General features: G+C 37.9%; 1 protein-coding gene across 3 annotated transcripts in view; it reads right to left on the minus strand.

Annotated features, from left to right (window-relative positions):
- Positions 1-1,015: 1,015 nt before the first annotated feature.
- The window catches only part of LOC107664409 (sarcoplasmic/endoplasmic reticulum calcium ATPase 1-like), an 88,532-nt gene continuing 76,669 nt past the window's right edge, over positions 1,016-12,878 (minus strand). For 2 of the 3 annotated variants that reach the window (XM_016454967.1, XM_016454968.1), the window contains exons 12-21: positions 10,362-10,478; positions 10,032-10,250; positions 8,914-9,249; positions 7,219-7,439; positions 6,930-7,132; positions 6,691-6,776; positions 5,884-6,017; positions 5,451-5,568; positions 4,291-4,408; positions 1,016-3,989 (exon numbers count right to left, since the gene is read on the minus strand). In XM_016454967.1, the coding sequence (XP_016310453.1) occupies positions 3,943-3,989; positions 4,291-4,408; positions 5,451-5,568; positions 5,884-6,017; positions 6,691-6,776; positions 6,930-7,132; positions 7,219-7,439; positions 8,914-9,249; positions 10,032-10,250; positions 10,362-10,478 (1,599 nt within the window). In that variant the 3' untranslated portion in view covers positions 1,016-3,942. Of the gene's footprint in view, positions 3,990-4,102; positions 4,132-4,290; positions 4,409-5,450; positions 5,569-5,883; positions 6,018-6,690; positions 6,777-6,929; positions 7,133-7,218; positions 7,440-8,913; positions 9,250-10,031; positions 10,251-10,361; positions 10,479-12,878 lie in introns of all 3 variants that reach the window. The other variant, XM_016454969.1, reaches the window with a different exon arrangement.

The raw sequence follows: 12,878 nt of genomic DNA on the forward strand, positions 1-12,878 counted from the left end.
CTTGTGGTATTTATTTGTTTATGGTATTTAACACTGATTACTTTCATGTGACTGATCAAGGAAGAGGCGGGTCCTCCTTCTTCTTGTAGCCAATCAAATGAGCTTCTCGCTAACTCTCCATTTACTCTTATCTGATTGGTCCAATAAACACATCATACCCAAGACATTAATCTTCATTTAGTTCAGAAATTTAATTTATGCTTACAGTCTTATGTACACTTCCACAAATATTACCCTGCGTATGCCAAACTTTTTGACGTCATTCTACCTTCATATTAAACTTATGGGTCTGTCACGTGATGAACGACTCGGAAAAACCCGAAGACTCGAGAGATGAACTAATCAATTATCTTTGTTCAAGAACGACCCAGGTTTAGGGTGCGATTTGGGACAGGGCCAATTTCACTTTTATTCTGGTGAGCTTGACTGTAAAAAAAGGCTTAGACAGACCGAGTCCACACCCACTAGGGCCACTACATCTCCATGGCTTTGCTGTTTCTCAGTAAGACATTATTGTGTGGAGACCTCAACTGACTGTACCGCCTGACTTGCCCGCTTTCTCTCCAGTCAGAGTCAACCCCCCACTAACAGTATCTGCGTCCAGCATTCGTTTAAGGGGCAACATGCTGGCGGGGCAGAATTACTCGATGAAGTGACGAAGGACGAGAGGAATTAATCTATGAGGAAAGGCTCTTGAAGTTCTCGAAGAAAAAATAGAATGTGTGGCGTTTCAGTGCTCTGACAAACACCACAGACGAGCTTTTAGAAACAACACAACCACAACATAGAATAATTATTTAAATTGTTTTATAATATCATTGAGAATCCCACTGCGTCTTTGCAGATTAAATAAAGACAGGTGCAAATGTCAAGTGTTGAACAGACCAGTCACTGAGCCCAATATATATGATATATTAGTGTCACCTGGCGGTAATAGTGTATATTGCACTCACAAATCCAGACTGAATAAGAGATCCAGAAAGGCAAAAATAAAGCAGCAACAACAGCATCGAAATAAATTAGAAGATAAATAATCTTTATTTGACATGTCTTTTTCATATATATAAAATTATGTATCCACAATTAATATTACCAAGGCGTTTACAGAGAATTCTTTCTCAGTAGTGGGTGCAAAGCTCCAGCCGGTTTGTCCGCAGGCAGAAAGACAGCTGTCCAGTACGAACAGATCATCTCAGGACCACACTGTGCTCGAAAACGAATGGAGGGCAACGTCACTACAATCTTTTGTTTGCTTTCCTGATTGTCAACCTTTCGAGAGTGTTCATGGCGAACAATCAAGTAACGTTACGTTTCAGAATGAAAACATTCAGCATTGTTTGATGAAAACGGTATGTGGGAGAATCACCAACAACAGAAGCTCAACAATGTGAGAACAAAAAAAATTATTCGACTAGTTTTTAAATATGAATTGAAATAGATTTACAAAGCGGACGTCCAACTTTCTGCATAACACACAGACATTTCATATATCTGGAGGCACAGTACCCACACCAAGCCCTTCAAGAGAACGACTTCATAAACCAGTATGGACTACTGGACGTCACTCTGTAAACCACAAGATGTTTCTTTTCCAGAACAATCAAAACAGACAAACAAAAACTAAAAATCATCCTACATTCAAACCCAATTATAATCGCAAAAATGATCATTAGCACAATTCTTAACTCCTAAACTAAATTTTAAAGACACAAACCCCCCTGCAACCTTTAAAAACAAACTGTAACAATGAATAAACAACCTCCACTATTCTACAAAATATTCTCCATCCTTAGTTACTTGAACTCAGAAAGAAAAAAAAAAGTTTTGCACTCTTCTCTTCTGGGTGGTGATGTTTCATTTAAGTAATTATTAAAAAATTAAATATACTGTATAGGTTATTAATTACAGTAACAAGGTTCCATGCAATCAGGTATTTCGTTTTTTTTTCTGTACAAGAAGAGTTCAAGAGATCAGTAGTTATTAGCAAGGCTGTACAAAGCCCACACTTTCTATTGGTGCAGATGCTAGTGTGATGAATATGAGCGGCCTTACTGCCTTGTGTCAATACGCTGACCCTAAAGTTACATGGTAATGTAGGTGTGAGAAGGTGTGAGAGCACATGGGAAACAGAGCTTGCCTTTAAAATAGCATTTACACCACTCACATTTGTTGCTGGCAAAACAGATGACTCTAGGCTGTGACAAAAGGATGCTCACACCACTGTCACAGCTAACAAGCGGACACAGACTCTTCACACTGCGTTTTTACCACGGCAAGCATAATGACACCAGGCACAGGCGTACTTGGTTTGCCAATTTGTCTGATAACAGCACACCTGCATTTCCCAACAGATCGATGAAGGCATATGATACCCTTAACAGCAAAACTGACAAACTAAACCACCTGGGTGTTTTCAGTCGAATACATTATTATTACTTTATTTTTTTTTTAAAAGTCGCAGAGTTCAGCAAAATTTCAAGAAAAGCACTAGCGGTAGAGAGTCCTCCCTCTGCGGACATGATGCACGACAAGCATGTTAGCCCCATTGCATTAAGGATGTTTGTGTGTTCATGATGACGACGATATCAACTCAACCGAAATGTAGACTATGGAGGAAGAAAAACAAGAGCAAATGAAGAAGCCATTTGGCAGCATACAGTGTTAAAGAAGGATGAAAAGGTGCAGTTTAGGACTACGGTGGTTACATTTCAAAGGATAAGACGGTACAGAGAAGAAGCGAGTAAAAGTACATTCAAGTGAGACTCCTTTACTCCGTAATGAGGGTGCATGTGTTTGTGTGGAGAAGTGAGTCAGATAATGTTACACATCAAAGCTGTCCCAACAAGCAATGCTGCAGACTTGGACTGCCCTTCACCTCAATCAACAAATCCCTTTCTTTCCTTCTCCTTCCCTCTCATCATATTCAAAACCCGCCGTAGATATTAATACTTACAGCATGTGGCAGGTTGCACCACGTTTGGATGGATTTACTTGCAGCACATAGTTACTAGTGTTCAACTGGAGTTCACTCTAGAGAATAGAAGAGGTGGAGAAGAGAAGTCTGGGATAGATCAGTTCACTTACTCCCTTTGTGTTTGCGATCATATGTAAATATTTTGGATAGTTTTGAAATGTTTTGTAGGTGAAATTATTTCCTGGGCCTATTATTTCACATATACTTGAATCCAGAACGGAGTATGTTTCAACATTCTCAGGTTTAAGTGGCACCTATTTTAGACTTAATCTTAAAAAGAAAAAAAAAATTATTCAAGTGCAATATAAATATATCTGCTGCCAGGTTAGCCTTGTGTAAACAGCCATCTAAATTAAACTTATGGCTAAGAGAATGAACTCTCAGCACTGAAGGTGGCCATCCCATCTGTGAAGAAGAGAGGAACGAGAGAGACACTGGAGTTGACCACTTAAGAAACTGGCCATTCTGTCCAAACGCGAATATTCACACATTAAAAGACGCCCATGGTGCCATCTCCATCCTCTCTTTTTCAATTAGAATCTCTCCTCATTTTGTAAAGTGAGAGAATTTAACCCGTAATACCCAAATGTTTAACGTCAAACCCTCTTCTCCCTCAAGCGGCACCAGAAACTGCCCTACTATGTACAGCAAGGACATGAATGCTAAAAAGCAAGATAAAAGAAAACAAATGGTCACAAGTGCTTGACATGATTGAATTAGGTCCATGCACATGCCAACACACACGCACACACCTAATCTCTCGCTCCCACACAAACACACACAGACAGTAACACAAACTACAAGCCCTGCTTGTTTTAGTGGTGGCTGGACATGCAGCGAAGACACGGGATGAGTGATGACGAACGTGTGTGTGAGCGTGTGTATGCATGGGGCGCAGTCTTAAAAGCTCGGAGGAAAAAGGCAGGGGTGGGCGTGTGTGTGTTCATGTGTGTCTGGAGGAAGTTGTCCTAGAATTTCAGCTGCCGACTCTTCCTGTACCTTTCCTCCTCTTCACCTGCAGATCCCAAAAAAGAGAGAGCGGGAGAGAAGTTATAGTGCCTCCAGGAAATGAAGACCAGAACAATGAAGGTAATTTCGAATTGGACAGGCTATAGTTAAAGAAAATACCTTTTAAAAGATGAGAGGAGAAAGTTAAACTGCCGGAGGAGAAACAGATCAGAAGAAACAAACAGAAAACGTCAATATAAAAGAGACAGAAGCATTGACTGGAATATTAAGAACAGTCACATCAGGGACAGAGACGATGCGTTAGCCAGACATAAAGAGGGAAACACGTTCCCGTAAACAGGTTGTACCTTCTAAGTGGTGGCGGGACATATACTTGAGTGCTTCATCCAATAGGATGACAGGAATTGAGATCTTGAGGACTATGATCCATTGGGAATAATGCAGTGGAGTTACCTGGAAGATCAGCTGGGGAACACAAAATGATAAGAAAGACAAAATGAGAAACAAAGTGCGGAGGTCTGGAAAAGAGCTCGCTCCATATTTTCTGTAATTACTATGCATGCGTGCAAAACCATCATGATATAATCATCGATTCAGTCAACAATATAATCATTGATTCTGCGACACAAAAATAATAATTTTAATAACAATTTTATTTTACAGAATTGCAATATTCATATTTATGGCTGTCTTAATTTGTTTGCTTTCAAGTGTTAAACCAATGAACTTTTAGTTTTGCAAAACCATAAAACCACAGGTAGACCTTAAAGCGTCTCTTTTGTTGACAATAGATTTATAAATGACTCTCATTACAAATTTGGGGAAATGGTTGGTGTATGTTGCATTTTTAAATGCACGTTATAAGTTATCCAAGCTCAAAGCACTTGAAGAGATGGAGTTTGTATGGAGCAGCATTAATTTTAAATTGAGACATTTAGAGTTGCTAAAAACGCTGGATCATGAGCTGCTCGGGTGTAAAAACAGTGCTGTTTTTGACAACTCAAAAGATGGTTCTCACTTCCCTGCATATACTGCATGTGATCCACATAAAAAAATAAAGTCGCATTTGGAACGACATGGGGGTAGGTAAATGCAGCAAATGGTTAATGATTGTTTAAAATAAATAAATGATTTTCATTTTTGGGTGAACCATCTCTTTAAATACTTTATTTTGCAATGTGGAAGTAATCAATTTTCTGTGAATGTGCAAGACTTCCAATTCAGATAAATAACTAGAAAAATAAAGTGCAGCAAACGGTAAAACTATCCTTGCTACAAATTAGTGCGTTTAAGATTACGGTAATAAATTAAAATAATATGATAACAAATACCGATTTGCAGTAACAAGCAGCATAACAGAGAGTTTTTGTAGAGCTAAATGAACTGGAAGCTGATGACACTGGAAGCCTCACACATTGAAGTTACAATTCGCTGTACCCACTCTTACATTAAAAATAAGTTGAATAGTGACACAGAAACGAGAGGTGTTCCTGTATATTTCACTCACCGGTAGAGGCTCCACATACAGGATGAGGAAGTGTAGAGATAAGGAAAGGATTATTGCCCCTAGCAGCCATACATTCACCCAGGGTGGCATCCTCAGCAGAGACTGATTCTCTGACAGGCTGAATGAGAGAAGAATCACAGGCCTTGCATCTTAAATTACTTCTTTATACCATTTACCAAGTAGTCATTTAAGTTACACTCACATTAAAAATGACAATGAGAAGAATAGAAGTAGCAAAAACTTTTTTTTTTAAATCAACATTTAGGTCTACTATTTTTTTTTTTTAAGTATTTTTGAAGAAAATGAACTCTAGAGCTGTCACTGACCCAGCACAGCTCCACTGAGACATCTGAAATCTGTTTTACAGTAACTACTTAGACATATTGAAAGAACACAGTTGATGCAGTGCTATCACCATGGCAGCAGGTCTTACCTGTTAAGAGCGTTGAACATCTCTATGGTAACAAGCACAGAAAGAGCCATGGTGGTGGGGTAACGTGACTCAAAGACCTCACAGTCAATGCCCTGAAACATGGGATTTTCTTCTGTACACTGCATAAAGTGCCGCTACAGACAAGAAAAAAGACAGTTTAGAGAGTGTGGGACAGTATCAAGAGCATCACAAGCCATCTTGAAGATCTTCAAGTGTTTGTTTTCTAAGTGGCTTCATTCTTAATAAAACAGAAAAGCTGTGCTTTAGTGCATCTAATATATTCACCATATCAGATGCAAGAGCAATAAGACAGGAAATCATTTGACCCACTGATGGAAGTCTTTGTGACCTTTGAGAGACCGATGTCATATCAGAAAGAGCAGCTGTGTAGATCATCCTGTGAGATCTGAACTCCCTGACACTAAACAGTTGTGTCTTTATTTTAAAATATTCAGGTATACACAAAACTCAGAGAACAGTTTAAACTTCTTCTCTCTAAAGTCTGCGGTCAATTTTTTTTTGAAAGAAATTAATAATTTTATTCAGCAAAGGTGCATTACATTGATCAAAAGTGACATTAAATTACATTTATTATGTTACAAAAAATGACATGAATTAAATGCTGTTCTTTTGAAATTTCTATTTATTAAAGAAAAGTATGGTATATAATTTTATAGAAATACTTCTTAAATTAACTCAAGCATAATTTTTTAAAATTGTACTTCAGAAGAGAAATTATCCTAGTAATAATAATAAACACTGTCAGTAAACTTAAACATAATGTATATGGTCTCACTGTTGACTCACCAGCTGATAGAAAGACACCTGTGGCCCATCCTCATCAAACAAATACCACCAGGTGGCAGCACTGACAGTGCCTAGACCCACATATCCTAGAAAAACAAGAGTACAATAACTCCAGTGAGGTTTAATGCTTCATAGAATTGACTTGCAGTTTTTAGGGAAGATCTGTAAGTGTATTTAATGTGGCAAAATTTTTTAAAATAATTTTAGATTCTATGGAATAACCAAGATATTGGGCTAACCTCCAATGGCCAGGTATCTGAAGAAGAGCCAGCCAGAGATGAGAGGCTCCTTAGGGTTTCTGGGGGGCTTGTCCATGATGTCCAGATCAGGGGGGTTGAAGCCCAGGGCAGTAGCCGGCAGACCATCCGTCACCAGGTTCACCCACAACAACTGGACGGGGATCAAAGCCTCAGGCAGGCCAAGGATGGCTGTCAGGAAAATACTATGTTGGGGGGAAAAGAAGGAACCCACATGAGTGTAAATGTGGATAGGAAACTGAAGCCCTACACTAATCAGGCTCTCACTCACCACACCACCTCTCCCACATTGGAGGAGATGAGGTAACGGATAAACTGCTTCATGTTGTTGTAGATGGCTCGTCCCTCTTCAACTGCGGCCACGATGGTGGAGAAGTTATCATCAGAGAGCACCATCTCGGAGGCTGACTTGGCTACAGCTGTGCCTGAGCCCATGGCGATGCCAATTTCAGCCTTTTTTAAGGCAGGGGCGTCGTTCACACCATCTCCGGTCTGAAAGTGAGATGGGAAGGAACAGAGTGAAAGATAAGGGCTAATAGACACTAGTGGGCTTTCCACACAACACTTAACATTTGGCCCTTCTTAGCCCACCTCTGAACCATAATTGACCTGCTGGATTGACATGCCATTTTATCACACAAGTATTTGCTCTTTTCTGATGCACATCTATGAAAGTCCTATGTGCTGGATAATTTCTGTCAAGGTCAATTAAAACGTACAAGGAAGACATGTATTTTTGTATTAAACATTTGTACATTTGCTCCAAGATAAACGGAAGCTATTTCATTTATGCATTAATCACGCTACTGTGCATTTTAAGAGTTTACTTAAAGAAAAACAACAGATAAAAATGTTTGAAATTTCACAATTCATTCAAGAAAACATAATATTCAAATGTTTTCCACTTTATGAACACATTTTACTGATTTTAAATCACATTGGTTCATAGAAACCTCCAATTTACTTCTATGGTGTGTTCTGTAAAGGCTGTCTGAGTTATCAACAGCAACTAAAAGGGGTGGAGCTTATCAAAGGGTCAATTCAAATCCATTAGTTTAAAACATAGATTCAAGTAAGGATTCAAAACATATTAAGCTTATGAAAAGTCCTAATGATCAGAGGGTAAATAATATTTGCTCTTGGGTAAATGCTTATTATAGGCTGGGGATTAAACAGGAGTCAAGTAGAGGATGAGGAAATCTGTTTTCATGTCACAGAAGCAAAGCAGCCTCTGTCATGCACACTGATGTCTTCTGGGAAATACCTCAATTCCCCAAATGACAACCAGACACATGCATACAACAGAGCTGGAGGCGAAAGCATGTGAACAGCAAGAGCACTGACATGCTCTCTTAACTCCGACAGAGAAAATCAGCATAAAAGACAAGGCTGTCTACCACTGAGATGTAGGTATTACATTATTGCTAAGAGACCGGAGAGTAGAATCAGAGACTTCATCCTTCATATGATTCTCTCAGCTCTCTGAGTGTATAATTGCCACCTTCAATCATATTAATAGCCCCACTGTGACAAAAATGATAACATGCTGTATATAAAGTTATTCATTGGTGGTAATGAAACATAATTTTCTTTTACTCAAACCAAAAGTATAGCAATTAGATCATACAATAATATTAATGTTAAATGTAAGGTTAATACTTAGTAATTCTATGGATTTTCTCATGTTACAATACAATAATACAATAAAATTCAAAAAGGTTTTAGTGCAGAAAAAAATTTGTTTTCAGCCCAAAGGTTTTTTCACATCTGCTAACAGTGGGTGAAATGAGAACATTTACTGGCCATAAAAGTGAACTTACATCAGCAAGGGTTAGACTATCCTTAAAATTCAACTTAAATCATATATTATGTTGCAGCTCCTAATATATTATCCAACTAATGACTTTCACTTCAAGTCAATTTTGAATAGAATTTGGTGGTCAGCCACTAAACCACTATATCTCACCATCGCTGTGATCTCATCAAAGGACTGTAGGTAAGCAACGATCTTTGACTTGTGTGCAGGCTCGACACGGGCAAAGCACTGTGCCCTTTTCACAGCTTCTCGCTGGGCCTCTGGAGTCAGGTCATCGAACTCTCTGCCCGTGTAGGCTCTTCCTTCCACATCTTCATCCTCATCGAAAATGCCAATGCGTCTGCAGATGGCCACGGCGGTGCCCTTGTTGTCCCCAGTGATCATGATGACACGTATACCGGCCTTACTGCACAGCTTCACTGAGCCAATTACCTCCTTTCTGGGTGGATCCAACATCCCCACACAGCCAATGAAGGTGAGATTTGACTAAACAGATGATCAGATTTTGCATGTTATCCCAGATATATAAATTTACATGTACAGTGGCCTTAGAAAATACTTGGGCATGCAATCCACATGTAAAAATGTATGAATTTAATTACATTAAGCAAAAAAGACCAGAAGATGAAACAGTATCTACAAGCAAATATCACCCATTACCATTAATATATATATATATATATATATATAAATATTGCTTTAACAACTGTAATAATTGATAACTGTTAATAATAAATATAGTCAACTAATTCATAATTGTTTTAATGAATAATATTAAATAATAATAACAAATATTAACTAAATAATAATAAATGATAAATAGTAAATAAATAAAAAATAAAAAATATATATTTTGTACATGTATTGCTTTAATAACGGTTTAACTGACAATAGTTAATAATTAATAACCAACTAATTCATACTTGTTTTAATAATAATATGAACAAACAATAATAAACATTAAAAAACAACAAATTATAATAATTTCTATAATATATAAAAATATATTGTTTTAATTAAAAAAGTAAACCCCAAATTCTGTTTAAAAGGTGTTCTTGTGCTATCCTTTTCTAAAATAATGCACTTTGATTTGATATTTTGCTGTATTATATAGTAACAAATTTTACATTTTTTATCTGTTGCTTAAGTGATATTACAAAATAATATACATAGGGAATTGAGTTTAAAAAAATATAACTGGTAAAACTATTGTGGTAAACAATGTGGACAGATGTTCATAAAGTTTCTACACATCCAAATTCTCTCACCTCGTACTCTGAGAACTTGGCAGAGTTTTCTAAGTCCATTTTGTCTTCAGGAGGGGGAGAGTCTCGTGTGGCCAAAGCCAAGCAGCGCAGTGTGTCCCTGCCTGCCCCCCAGTCTCTAATAGTGCTCATCAGCTCCTCCTTTACCGCCATGGTCAACGGGACACGGTCTTTACCAACACGCACAAACTGACAACGGTCAATCACACCTTCTGGTGCGCCCTACATACAAGAAGAGTGAAAGTAGAAACAAATGTGATGCATACAGCAAAGTTTACTGAAGGTATTTAAAGATGTTAGATGTTTTCAGATGTATGTTTAAGTTAGCAGTACCTTGATAAACATCTTGCTCTGAGAGTTCGAGCCACTGGGAGTGCAGTACACAGACATGGACTTCCTGTCTCTGGAAAACTCCAGTGTGAATTTTTTCTGCATTAGCCTTCTGATAATCTAAGGGAAAGAAGCAAAAAAAAGGGAGATAGAGAAGGCGGAATGTTAGATCAAACAAAAGTGAAACACTGTTGTCACTGTGTGTGTGTGTGTTGGGTAAGATGTCATTCTCAGCTGTTTTCTAGGGTTGCCTTCAGACAGCACTGTTTGTAGTCAGCGGTCAAACCCAGGTAGTTTAGTTTCAAACATAGTAATTGACAGGCTCACTGAAACACTGCACCAGTCTTATATATATAAAAAAAGTGTTTAGCCTTTAATAAATATCGACAATCAAATGTTAAAGATTAGAGTAGTTGAAAATTATGTTTGAGGCGTGGTGCTCATGCAGGTTCTAGAGGTCAGTTGTTCAGACAACACATCGCAGGGCTCAACAATAAGGCATCATTGCATTGCACGCAATTGTTTTCCAATAAAAATGTTAATGTAATGTTATAGGTGTATAATTGATACATTTTCAATTTAAGTAAACTTGACATTTAATGAAAAATATACACTAGCGTTCAAAAGTTTTGGGGTTGGTCAGTGTTTGAAAGAAGTCTCTTATGCTCACTTTGCTTTCTCTCATGCATTTATTTGATCAGAATATCAAAATATTCAAAATAACATTTTTCTATTTGAATATATTGTAAAATGTAATTCATTCCTGAGATGGCAAGGCTGAATTTTCAGTAGGCATTAGATGAAAAGAAATGTCTTGTAACATTACATTTTTGTCACTTTTTACCAATTTAATGTCTTTGCAGAATAAAAGTATTCATTTGTATTCATCACTTTCAACAGTGGTGTACATATTTCTAGCATTAATTAATCTATTAATTAATTACTCAATTACAATGTATTAAAAAAAGAAAAATTATCCCCCCCCACTACAATCCAGATACGCAGGACAAAAATTCAGTAAGGCAAGGGAATTATTTTGCCACTAGGTGGAAACCACCTCCAGCACATGAGAACAGAGAATTGATGCTGCCCTACTTAAAGTACTGTACATCATGCTCTGCCTCTGGTTGCTGCCACTGTCCGTGGCTCTCTTTAATAATGGGATCAGTACTCATTTCTACAGATGTTTAAACAAATTAAATTAAATTAAATTTATGCATTTAGCAGACGCTTTTATCCAAAGCGACTTACAGTGTATTCAGGCTATACATTTTTTACCAGTACACGTGTTCCCTGGGAATTGAACCCATGGCCTTTGCGCTGCTAACGCAATGCTCTACCACTGAGCCACAGGAACACCATGCATGTGTGAGAGGAAACCAGTGTCTCTTCTTCCCAGCTCCCCTGAGAACATGACGTCACTCCTCAGTAGGGTTCCTGTTTTCTCTATCTTCCAAAGCTTTATGAAAAAACATTTAACCCCCCCTTACATCCATCCATGTGCCCATCCAACTATCTGTCATCATTGAAAGTCTGCCACTAATACGTATTGACAGAAGTAACATCTCTTTTGGTTTTATAGGCCAGTGAAATTTTGGATTAGAGTGGAAAATTTAGCTAACCTCTTCATAAACTCGCCTGGTTATCTAAATATTATGCTTTGCCTCTGGGAATCTGTGTCACAGAAGTTTCTTTTTTGGAGAGGAGAAGGATTCAGGGGTCAGTACAATAAAGAGCGCTGCTGGTCATTCACTCTTTCAAAGAAAAATGTTTCCCATAGAGAAAAGGGAGAGACGGATCAAGACTAGTGCACTGTTCCCAGTCTACCTAATGCAGCTGTGTGGGATGTGTGACTGGTTTCTATAAACATCTACAAGCATGAACAAACCTCAAGCCTTTGTCTCAGTCTTTCTCTAACTATTGACTTGAATTAACAATCCATTTAACATGGCTTGCACAAGGTGCATGCAGTAAGTTTCTTGATGTTTTTGGTTTATCCCAGTGATCTTTCATGTCAAACTGACACCTATCAGCATGGATGCATGTTTATTGACTTCATAAGAGTGACTGTGTTTAAACGGACACATTTCCCAGTGTGTTTTCAGGGTTTCAGTCATAATAATTTTGTTTATACTGATGGATTGCACACCCACATGGAAATCCATATCAAGACACTGGACACGTTTTTGACTAGGGCTCCACTGTTACATATACATATATATATATATATATATATATATATAAGGACGACCTCCTTAAATGCCCTGGTCTTTAATGGGGAGTGTTGCTTAGCTCGTCTCTACAGAATACCCCACAGCTACTCAAGAGTGTTAAGATTGAGTGAAATACATGTCCACTGAAGGATAGATCTCTCTCAAGTGATTTCAATGTTGTCAGCATTAAGTCCGAGTATGATTCAGTGGGCCATATAAGACTTAATTATCAAGAAACTACTTACCTTTAACAGTTTTGGTTCAACATACTTACCTGTTGATCAATACTTGCCTTAACCTTACACCA

The sequence above is a fragment of the Sinocyclocheilus anshuiensis genome, unplaced genomic scaffold (assembly GCF_001515605.1).
Source record: "Sinocyclocheilus anshuiensis isolate Anshui unplaced genomic scaffold, SAMN03320099.WGS_v1.1 scaffold351, whole genome shotgun sequence".
Taxonomy (NCBI): Eukaryota; Metazoa; Chordata; class Actinopteri; order Cypriniformes; family Cyprinidae; genus Sinocyclocheilus; species Sinocyclocheilus anshuiensis.